Here is a 12240-nt window from a genome sequence, read left to right on the forward strand (position 1 = left end):
GGCAGGGGGTATAGCTCGGAGGTCAAATGCCCCTGGGTTACATCCCCAGACCCCCCACCCCCCAAGTCCTTATAATGTAATAAAAGTCACAGAAGACACTGCATATAAATAATTTGCAGACTTGGGGCTTTATATGGCAGGAAAATTAAAAAACGATGCGAGGTCAAAATTGTTAATGTCATGAAAGACCAAAATTAAGCTTAAAAGAGTTTGTGGGACAACGTGCGCTAGGTTGAAGGAGAGTTTAAACTAGACAACCAAATGCAGTGCTCGAATCCATGACAGGTTTCTGGGTTGGGGATGAGTGGCCCCATATAGCACTTCTGGAACGATGGGGAAGTTGAATGTGGACCATGCATTATATAACAATGTCAGTGTTAAATTTCTTGAGATCGATGATGGTAACTTTGGTTATGCATTAGAATGTCCTTTAGGGGTGGCATGTCATGATGTCTGTAACTGATTTTCAAATGGTTCAGCCAAAACAGGGAGAGAGGAAGTGACTGTAGCAACATTTTAACAACTGTTGAATCTAGATGAATGGCTTGTGGTTGTGAGTTGCACCCGTCTTTCAGTTTTTCCGTAGGTTTATACTTTTTTTTGCGGCACTGGTAATTGAACTCAGGAACATTCTATCTCCAAGCTGTACCCTCAGCCTTATTTCATTTTTTATATGGAAACAGGTTCTTGCTAAGTTGCAGAGACTGACCTTGAACCTCCTGTTTTCCTGTCTCAGCTCCCAAGAATTGGGATTACAAGTATGTACCACCACGCCCAGCAGGTTTATATTTTTTCAAACATCAAATGATAAAAAATAACTCATAGGTACTACTATAGAGTTGAAACTTGTTATTTTGCATAGAAAGATGTTAAGATAATTGCTGTCATTTGCTGTCACCAGAATTTCATAAAATACAATTTTTTCCCCAGTTGTCTCATAGTTTTCTAAGAACTTTTTTATTCAGGCATAACTTACACATCATATAAATCTTACTAATTAAGACTGATACTAATGATCTTTTTCATGTTTTTATATCTGTGTGACTACCACGCATGTCGAGACACAGAACGTATCCATCCACTCTAGAAGCTTCCCCATGCTTCCTGAGTCAGAACCCTCTGCCTGCTAACAAGGTAGTCTAGTTTTACACATTTTGGTACTCCTTCTAAAAGGAATCCTTGTAGCTGCACTCTCCCAGGAGCCCTCTGGCTTGACAGTCTGTGGGATTCACTCATGCGGGTGCATTTTTCCCCCTTGTCCATTCCAGTTTTCATTGTTTTCTGGTATAAACACACCACAGTCTTATTATTCATTGAAATAATGATAGGCATTTGGGTGGTTTCCATTTTGTAACTGTTATGAATAAAAATGCTCTGAACTTTCTTTTACATGTCTTCTAGTAGTCATGAGTATTTTTTGTTTGATTGGGTATATATCTGAAGTGGAATGTCTGGATACATAGCTGGTCTAGTTTTAGTGTTATACCAGAAATTACACCTTAACAAATAAAAATAGCCTCAGAGTTAAAGGACTGTAACTTTCCAGAGACCACTACTTTGTCCTTATTATCCTCAACTGGAGGACACTAGTCTCCCTGCTCTTGTGTGTTCTGGTATAACTGAGGAGCCATTGGCAGGTTGGTTTTGACAGTGTACTTGATGGAGCTATTAGTAAAGTAATAGTGAGTTTTTAAGATGAAGCAAAAAAACTAATATGAATACCTCGAGAAGCCCTCCCCCCTTCTGGAAGTGTTCAGTGTATACCCAGCTGGCACAGGGGTTGAGAGGATGAGGACCAATACAGCCTTCACTTTTTCTTTTTTTCAAAATTTCTCATGCATATGGGTTGCAGAGTAAAAAATAATTACACAAAGCTTATTGTGAAAAGTCCTTTACCTTCTCCTTTTTTCCTCTAAGAATCACTTTTTGGCTTAGTTATTTTGATATTAACATGTTAAGAATCTAGGCATAGTGGTGCATGCTGTAATCCCAGTACTTGGGAGGCTGTTAGGAGAATTAAAGATTTGAGGCCAGTTTCAGCATCTTAGTGAGACCCTATTCCAAAATAAAAAATAAAATAGGGCTGGGGGTGTGGCTTGAGGGTAGATGCCCCTGTCTAGACAGACTTTGATTATGTATTGGCATCATCTGTCAAGATTCTTACCTGGAAGGTGAGAAACAAACTCTTTACCTTCCTCCCAATACAATTGGGATAGATCAGTATTTAGTGTTCACATTATTAAGACTTTAAATTATATTCATATTTGAGCCTTTTCCATATTCTATTTTTATTTACCTATAAAGCTTTCTGCTTTCTCTTGTTAATAAACATGATATTTTTTATTGCTTTGTTTTCTGTGCATTATAACTAATCTAACCCTGTGCTTTTTGCCTGGAGCATTCATTTTTCTGGTGTGTTCAGTAGCTTCGGGTGTCCTGTACATTTCTCTCCCTCGAGCAGTCTCCTGGATCCTCCCTTCCTGTCCAGTGAGTTAGTGCTGTCCTTTTGCCAGCTGTCCCCTAGAGGCTCTCTCTCCCCATGGCGGTTCATACTGTATTTTCCTTTAACGCCAGCAGAGTATATTTCTTGACTTTTGTCTCTAGCCTCTGTAGACTTTTTTTTTTTTTTTTAAATAATGTCTTACTGCTTTTTAGGCAGTTTAAAGCATTTCTGTGCTTAGTTCCTTCTTCTACCTTACTTCCAGAGTTAATTAATGTCACCAGTTCCTGGACCTTATGGGAAATTTTGCTGAATAAATCAGATGATTTTTTTGGCTTCTCCTACTACTGGCATAGGATTCAGCTATTTAGGGTAAGGTCATAACATCTGTCCATCCGCTTTCCACCATCTGAAAACCTGTTGCTCTTGCCTCTTAGATCTACCCCCTCCCCAATGGGTTATGCCTTAAAAAAAAAAAAGCTTTTCCTGGCATTCTAATGGTGATTTTGGGAGATCCTGAAGGAAATGTGTTCCACGTACCCCTCTTTAATGGGAAGTTTATATACTCTCAAGTAAACACACGCGCGTGCGCGCGCACACACACACACACACACACACACTCCTTGCTAACACTGGGACTTACTGTGTGCTAAATCCTGTGATAAAAGCTTTACATAGTGTTATTTTTTCTTAATCTGTCCGATGTTTTTATATGAGGTTAGGAATTCTTGTTTCCCAAGTTGTTTAGATGAGGATCACAGCTTAGAGAGGATCTTCCCACAGTCACCGCTGAGAAGCAGCAGGCTGTATTTCAGCGAATGCCCTTTCTCTGCTTTTGCCTCCGGGAGCGCTCCGCCATGGGCCCAGAGGAACTCTGCATTCCCTGTGTTTCCTAGCTCTCTGTTAGCTCTGCCCTGTGGCTGTTCTCACTGCTTCCTGTGTCCTCCTTCCCCATCTCTACCCCTTAGTAACTCAGCCATATTAACTGTCCTTGCCTCTTTACCCCAGTGGGCCCTGTGCTAAGCTGGTCACCGAGACTCCTCTCAGCCTGCTCCCTACTGTTCTCCAGTCCTTCTCCACGCTGCTCTCTGAGAATGCAAGCATATCTGATGGTGAACCCCTCTTACCAAACGTGTTTTTGAGGAGAAGACCAGCACGCATACGTGGCCTGCCAGGCCGCCTCAGTGCGTGGCGGTGTTCTCGCTTCGCCGCCTGAGTCGTGGCCATGCCAGTCTCATCGGGCCTCACACACTCAGGCTCCGTTCCACTTGGGCCTGTGCGCTGCTGCTTTCTCTGTCGGGACCCCATCTTTCCTTCTCAAGTAGCTCCTTAGCATTCTTCAGATCGCAACTCAAACGTCAGCTCATCAGAGAAGCTTTCCCTGCCCTTGGATTATGTTACCTCACTCCTACTCGTTGAATGCTTTTGTAGATCAGGCCCTGGACTTTTCCTGTGTTGCACAGTTTTCATTTATACACTGGATTCATCTCTTTTCTTCTCCTGCTTGACCATAGTTGCTTTTACTGTAGGGGCCATGTGTGTTTGGGTTACAAAACATCTGTCAGTCATGTTTTGTACTTGGAATGTGCTCAGTTCCTACCTGAGGGAATGAATGGGCTGGGAGGGACGAGTGTCTACAGCATGAGCTACAGCACAGCGTGGCTCACGTAGGAACCCTGAGGAGGTTGCAGTGTTTGCATTTCATTAGGGAGATCCCTCTTAATTGCAGATACAGACCCTGGTGGCTAAAAGGACCTGCTTGTAAGCCTCTTCTGTGTGCTACTCTTTGTTTTCAGACAGATGAACAAGCATCCATCATCAGGAGAGGTTGTGGGAGGGAAGGCCCTGTTCTCTGCTGCTCGCTGCTGAGTGGTGGATGCAGAAACATGCCTGTCACCTTGCATCTTGGGGTACTTTCTTGACTTGTGGACAGGATCATCAGTCTTGATTTTTTTTTTTTTTTTTTTTTGGTGGTACTAGGGGTAGAACCCAGAGGCTTTCTACCTCTGGGCTATACTCTCAGACCTATTTTATATTTCATTTGGAAACAGGGTCTCACTGAGTTGCTGAGAGCCTCACTAAGTAGCTGAGGGTGGCTTCAAACCTCCGCGATCCTCCTGTCTGAGCCTCCCAAGCGCGGGGATTACAAGCGTGCGCCACCACGCCCGGCATCAGTCTTGATTTGATACACTTGTTTTACTTCTACCACTCAGCAGCAATCTCTGACTGCCGAAGCCTGGGAGACCCTGGGAGCAGGTGGGAGTTTATCCCAGACACTCCTCCAGGAGCACTGTACTTTGAGGGAAAGGTTGCCTTTGCCCTCTGTCACACTTCTCAGGGGATCCTTGAGGAAATCAGCTTTTCCTTTTGAATTATTAGTAACTTTATTGCTGGTTTTAATAGTATTAATCTTAACATGATTGTGAATATCTTTCATAATTAAATACTCAGTGTTCAATCAGAAGTACCTCTTACCAATATTGTAAGAAGGAGAAACTATAGAAGAGCAAGTAGGATGACCTGACTGAGGGGGATGGGAGGAGGGAGAGGGAAATTCTGTAATGTACTGATGTACATTCACAAACATACAAGTCACTGAGCCAAACATGAAAAGGAGAGAGAGAGGGAGAGGGAACGGGGTGGGAATTGGGGAAGGGCTAAATGAGTGTTGTGTGCGTGTACGCCTCTACTACCTTGTACTCCATTAAGATGTATGACTACAGTGCACCAATAACTCTTCTTTTTTTTAAAGAAAAAGCTAGGCGTGGTGGCGCTCGCTTGTAATCCCAGCATTCGGGAGGCTGAGACAGGAGGATCGCGGTTCATGGACAGCCTCGGCTACTTAGTGAGGCCCTCTGCAACTTAGTGAGACCCTGTTTCAAAATAAAGAATAAAAATAGGGCAAGGGATGTAGCTCAGAGGTCAAATGCCACTCAGTACCATCCCCAGACCCACACACACAAAATAAAGCAAAAAAGCTAGGCAATAATAGTATTTATAATTATGGACACAATGTTGTGATTCAATGTATATATAAAATAATGATCAAATAGGGATTCTTTTTATGTTCTTAAATATTATCATTTCTATACTCTTATAAAATCATATCAAATTACTTTGAAACATGTAATTACTCATCATTGACTATAGTTGCCAAATTTGCTATGTAAATTTAGAATTAACTTTCTCCCTTGGTTTTGATATCCATCATCTATGCTCTCATTGTCCTCCTTCCCTAAGTAGTTGAGGCTGTCTGCAAACCTGCAAGCCTCCTGTCTCAGCCTCCCAAATGCTGGGATTACAAGCGTGTGCCATACCCAGCTCTATATTCTCTACTTCTAAAATGTGTGTGTGTGTGTGTGTGTGTGTGTGTGTGTGTGTGTGTGTAGTAATTAAAGTGTAACACGGCCTACTTTGTAAGCATGAAGTCCTTTGTAAACAAGTGATCCTTCTGCCTCAGCCTTGAGTAGCTACAACTCTAGGAGTGTGCCACTGCCCATCGCTCTGTTTTTCTGTTTTTGCAAAATGAGTTTGAGGATATTCTCCAGAAAACATCCCCACTCCTGCAGACCTGTACATTAACCTTAAGAATTTCAGCTGGAGCACACTTCCTGTCATTCTAGACTGGATAATGAGAGGGAAATAAAAACACTGGAGTTGGAAAGGGAGTATAGTTGACTCACTGTTGACTTAAAAATTCTGTAATTTAAAAATTCCCTGAGTGTGCCCTCCCCTTTATTCCCAGAGGCAGGCCCCACGCGGGATTCTCAGCAGCCTCTCCACCCTGCCTGCTGCCTCTGGCCTTGCTTCCCTCCGCTCTTCTCCTGAGGCCACCTCTCTGGCTGTCCTGGAGCATTCATTCTGGGGCTCTCTGCTGCTCAAATCAACACATGGCTTCTCATGACCTTCGAGATAAAGTTGGAATTTCAGCTTGGCCATCAAACGTTCATGCTTTGCTCCTGTTTCTCCAGATCCATCTCTCTGTGCTTCCTGCTTTGCATTTTGTTTTCTGGCCGTGTTGAATTTGGTTTAGTTCCCTGAAGGCAGCACGTGTTGGGTCCTCTGTAAGAAATACCATCCTCTGTGTTACCAAGTCCTGATCATAGCTTGAGAAACAGACTGGACTGGGTAGAAGTATGCACTGTGTAAACCCTGTAGCGTCTTGTACTTCTATTGGAACTTAATGCATCTTTCATTATATTTTTATTTTTTGCTTCTGGGAATTGAACCCAGGGGCATTCTATGTCTGAGCTATGCCCCAGCCCTGTTGTTATTTTTTTTTTTTTTAATTTTTAAACAGGTTCTCACTGAGTTGTGGAGGATCTCACTAAGTTACTGAGGCTGGCCATGAACCTGTGATCCTCCTGTCTCAGCCTCCCAAGTACTCAGATAACAGACTTGCACCGCCATGCCTGGCTTATTTTTAAATTTTTTAACATATATTTATTAAGTGTGTGTTTGTCATCTTACCCACTGGTTAGGAAGGTTTTAGAAGTTAGGAATACTGTCTAGTTTACTTAGCACTATTGTATCATTCCTTACCTGGCTTGACACAAAGAGAGGACCAAGTGAGAATCTAATGAGTTAATAGATAGTGAAACCAAAAGCAGATTAGAAAAAGATTTTTGCAATACAACCTTGCGACTGGTGTGTGTGTGTGTGTGTGTGTGTGTGTGTGTGTTAGTTACTGGGGGTGGAACTCAGGGGCTTTCTATCTCCGGGCTATACTCCTAGACCTCCTTTATATTTTATTTGGGAACAGGGTCTCACTAAGTTGCTCAGAGCCTCACTAAGTAGCTGAGGCTGGCTTCGAACCCATGCTATTCTCCTGTCTCAGCCTCCCAAGCGTGGGGATTACAAGCGTGCGCCACCATGCCTGGCAAGGCTGATTTAAAAAAATAAAAAAGGCTAGGCATAATAAACATTAGCTTTAGAACTTCACACCATATTTTTGGAAGATGAGGGGCATCCGTAGCAGTGATGCCAACTCTTCTGCCACAAAGGTTGGTACCTGTGCTCCACAGATTTCCGAAGTCTATCCTCAGCTCTGCGGAAACAACTAAGTGAAATTAGTCTGTTAAGGCTTTTTATTTTATATATTATTATCTCTTCCTTATTTTCTTCATTTTCCTTGGCCTTCTACCTCAGAATTATACCCCCAGGCCTTTGCCTTTTGAGACAGTCTAGCTAAGTTGCTGAGGCTCTTCTTGAACCAGAGTTCTTCCTGTTTCAGTCTCCCAAGTACTAGGATTGCAGGTGTGCACCACTGCATCCAGCTAAGTACTTCCCTCTCTCCCTCCCTCCCTCCCTTTTTTCCTTTCTTTCTTACTTTCTTTCATTTTTTGGTGATAGGAATTGCACTTAGGAATTTTCTACCTTTGAGTTAGATGCCTGGCCCCATTTTGTTTTACTTTGAAACAGAGTCTTGATAATTTCCTAAAGGTCTTGCTAAATTACTAAGAAAGCCCTTGAGCCTGGGATCTTCCTGTCTCAGCCTCTCAAAGTACTGAGAATACAGGTATTACCACCATACCCAGCTAAGGCTTTTCGTTTTTAAATATTTAAAATGTACTCTGCATTTCTGGGCGGCTGGGAGTCAACAGGTCTTGAATTATTAAATCAGAACAGATTTAAATATTAAATGAAGGAAGGAGGTGGGGTAAAATGGATTTCTAAGAGTCACTGAAACTTTGAGGGAAACAGATCATGAAATATTTTGAAGGAGCAAAAGATTGTGAGAGACTAGACCACACTACCCCTGTTGCTCTTAGAACAGGTATGGAATATTAACAAAGGTCTTTTATTCAAATCCCTAGCCTCATGGGGTCCTGTTCTGTATTGCTTACTCTTAGCAGAGAAATTCTACAATTGTGGTTCTTAGGAGCATAATAATCCTTATTGTTCGGGGAAGAATACTGTGTTTAGATGGTTTATGTAGGATGTTAAACTCTTTTATTCACTGATTGATTGTTTGATTGCTGCTGCAGCAAATTGAACCCAGGGCCTCCTGCATGCCAGGCCAGCCCTTTACCACTGAGCAGTGCCCCCGGGCAGCACTTTTAGAAATGGCACCAATGCAGTGTTTAGTTTATCTTTGTTTCTTCCTAATCCAGAGAATTTTATGAGCCTTGCTGATTAGTTAGAGCTATGCCTCTTAGATAGGCAAGAAAACAATTCTCCATCTCTAGGTTATGAATTTTGTTTTCCTATAAACAATTAGAGTTTGTTCAAGATCAGTGTTACTACTTCAGTGGGTTTCACTTACACATCACTGCTACCACCACCTGATACCCTAAACAACTAGAGATAACACTGAGGTGGAAAATTCTTGGTAACTGTTTTCTAAACTTCTTTCATTCTTGTTTTTTCTTCTGAAAGTGGCTGCAAGCTTTTTTGGCCTGGCGCAGCATCAAACAAGAGGCATGCATTTCAAGGTTATGGCTGAGCCTACTTGTCAACAGGAGCAGCCTCTGGGCAAACCACAGTCTTAATCTTATTTCATGCATCTTAGCCCCAGGCAGAAATTTTCATTCATAATTTAAAAGAAATGAATAGCAATAGATTCAGATTTGTAGATATTTTAAAAATTTTAAGATGTCAAAGGATGAAGTAAGAAACTTGTTTCATGTTAGAAAATGCTTTATAGTATTGGACAAGTTTTCGTTATTGGGTGTCAGAATGTTTCAGGGCTTTTCAGAATTTAGAGAAAGAGAGAGGGAGGGAGGAAAGATAGTTCATCCCAGTTCTTAGACCTTCTAGCATATTTTTAAGCTGGTGGGTTTAGTCATATCACACATAAACCCTTTCACTGTCTCAGGATCCTGAGCCAGGAAGTTGACCTATTCCACAGAGATGTTCCTTTGAAAATAGAGCTGTGATAGACTTGTACTTAGGGCACTGTCCTTGAAAGAGGCTTGAGACAACTGAGCATCCTTGACGGTAATCTCCCTCCTGTGATATTTTACTTGTGCTCCTCTTGATCTTGAAGTACTTTCTACACTGTGTTAAAGAAGTTTAGTCTTAAATTTATCTCTGCTCTAACTCAACTATGTATTTATATGAACTGAGAAGACAGAAGTCGGGGCAGTGGCATGAGTAGAGTTGCATTTGAAGTTCAGATTATTTCCTCTTTAAGTTTTCAGGTAATGATATTTAATGAAAACCTTTTGCCCTCTTATTTCTGCAATTATAAGCTATTCTCTGAAGTTTTAGAACATTTAGCTGAGCTCAAATCTATTTCTAATGAAAAATTGGAGCAGTTTATTTATAATAATCAATATTTGGTTATTGGTATGAAAACGAAATTATCTTTATTGGACTATGACCAAAACAATCTAAGAAGGAACTACATATTATAGTGATGTGCCAGTGCAGAGATTAACCTGGCGGTGACAGGACAGCCAGGCATGTCAGTTGTGTGTCCAGAGCAAGGTAGCCACCATGGTCCTGAGGTAGGACCTCATGCACTCAGCACACCAGCTCTGTCCAGCGCAGGCGTACCGGCCGTGAGCAGCATCCACTTCACCTGTCTGCTGTGGGCCAGATGCGGTACAAGGCATTTGATGAACAGACTGGTTGCATTTCTTCTTTCCTGAACCGCATCCTTCAGGGCTTGGCCCCTGCTGAATTAGGTTTTCCATTTTGTAATAAAACTCACCCACTCAGCATTTAATCTTTGGTCTCTAAGTGTTTTTCTCTTTAACATCATGTCTATTTTCCAGCCAGTGGAAAGGTAGATTGCTGAGGGAGAGCACTCTCTCTTTTAAGAAACTGCCCCACAGTTGCACAACTCCTTCACTTAACACCCCATCAAGTAAAACGTGGTCGCGTGCTCATATGTGGCTTCAAGGATATCTGAGGAAATAATTTTTGGGGGTAGGAGATAAAGAACTCGGCAAACAAACTGGGGTCCTTGTTAGTAAAGACTGGGAATGACCAGCATACTGTGAAACCAGTGTGGTGAAAATAGTAAGAAACCGTGGCTATATAACCTCATTAGGGATTGTAAACATCAGGTGCTGTCGTGGGGTAGCTGTTTAGATGCTTGCCCCTCCCTCTGTGGCTTTATTGCCCTTACTCCTTTTTCCAAAAGCAAAACTAACCATTCTGTCTTTTCTTTTAGGACTTTTCGTGACGTCTCTGAAGATTTGAAATCTTCAGTGGACTGATGTGGTTTCACTGCAGTGGTTTGTCGAGGAAGTCCACCTTGACAGTGAGTTCAGCCTAGCTGTGGCCTTCTCTCCTGTGAGCTGCGCCTAACAGGCAGAGCCTACAAGAGAAACAGAAGCCTCCTGGCCTTACCTACAGAACGCCCGGGAAGAGAACTCACCGAGGGCTGCTCTGCATTTCACAACACAGCTTGAGAGTTCAGAAGTGTGGCCTACTCACTCAATTGTTGCTACGATCGCTTGGAAAGTTTTAGCTTATACACTGGTTCCATGAGTGGAAATTTTCCCACTTCATTTCTATTATTATAATACGTATTTATAATGTTATTTTAAGAACTCTACCTGCTATTTAAAGTATATACAATGACATTTTCTCCTGCTTTATGAAATCCATTCTTGGACTTTTACTTTGGAGTATGTAGTTGTGTGAGCAGGAAAAATGAGTTGCACGCTCTGGAACCATGAATTGTGCCCTCTTTGAGGAAGAACACTTCCTGAGTGTTGAGAGATTGACGTTCAGCGTATGTTGCAACCAGTGGAGACACACAAACTGAAGCTCTTCCTCGTTTTCCTTCGCCCTCCGCCCCTCCTTACAGTATTGCCAGAATTCTAAAGCTTGGCTGACAAATTAAGTTGAAATACTTACTAAGCTGCTATGAATGGTAACCATATGATAGAAGTCATGCTGTCATTGAGGGTTTTTTTTTTTTAATATTTTGAGTGAAAATCTCAGGTGTCATGGTACTGATTTGTTAAATGTATCCCGGTTTCGTTATTTGGAACTCTGCCAGTTCGTTACTTAGCAGTGCAATTTTATATTTATATTTTCTGTCACCTTAGCACAGTGCCTTGCACATACCACTCTAGATGAATGCTTGCTGAATTGAATTATAACTTTAAAAATATCTCCGATGCCACAGTAGCCAGCCTTGAGCTTCACGATGTATGCCGTCCATTTGCACATCGTATTTTCCCATCATTGCACGTCAGCATTCATGTAGTATTTTTTTTTTTAATATATCTTGCAACAGTTTCAGACTGATGGGGACACCAAAGGTTGAGAAAAATGACCAACGAGAAGTCAGAAGTTTAGTGAGATTTGTTCTCAGGGCCTTCTGACAGCATGGTTGGCACGTTTTACGATGCTACGGTGCATTCCTTCTCATATCTTATGTGGGTTCCCCGATTCTGTGACCTGGAATGGGTGTCGCTATGCAGTGGTTATGCAGGGTGACTTGGCCTGCAGTAGCCACAGTCCTGGCCCACAGCCCAGCTCTTGAACTTTGTATCCTTCCCACTGTTTAGAACAGTCATTAAAGTGGAAGGGGTCCGAAGGTGTTGAAGATTTGCTTTTTGGAAAACATTCAAACAATTATTTTTCTAAAACATCTCACTAAAAAGTGATGTTATTAGCGTAAATTAACTCTGCTGCGATTTAAGAAAAACCCCACCTAGGACAGGCTACCATGATGTCTTTGGGCCGTTTTTGTATAGTAAATACAGGCAAATCTCTTATTTCTGTTATGACTCCTTCAACATTCATAATTTGCTTTTCCATTAAGTGTTAGCTTTGGCCACTAAGTAACTCATTATTTTCTTTAGTCAGTTATTTAGAAATTCATTTTTTCATTA

General features: G+C 41.9%; 1 protein-coding gene across 3 annotated transcripts in view; it reads left to right on the forward strand.

The window, feature by feature from the left end:
* TMEM245 (transmembrane protein 245) overlaps positions 1–10608 on the forward strand; it is a gene marked incomplete at both ends in the record, with an annotated part of 94799 nt that extends 84191 nt beyond the window's left edge. For all 3 annotated transcript variants that reach the window (XM_080709425.1, XM_080709424.1, XM_080709426.1), the window contains one exon: positions 10563–10608. In XM_080709425.1, the coding sequence (XP_080565551.1) occupies positions 10563–10608 (46 nt within the window). The remainder of the gene's footprint in view (positions 1–10562) is intronic.
* Between the last annotated feature and the right edge of the window lie 1632 nt (positions 10609–12240).

Source organism: Muscardinus avellanarius, assembly GCF_963383645.1.
Source record: "Muscardinus avellanarius genome assembly, chromosome: 13".
Taxonomy (NCBI): Eukaryota; Metazoa; Chordata; class Mammalia; order Rodentia; family Gliridae; genus Muscardinus; species Muscardinus avellanarius.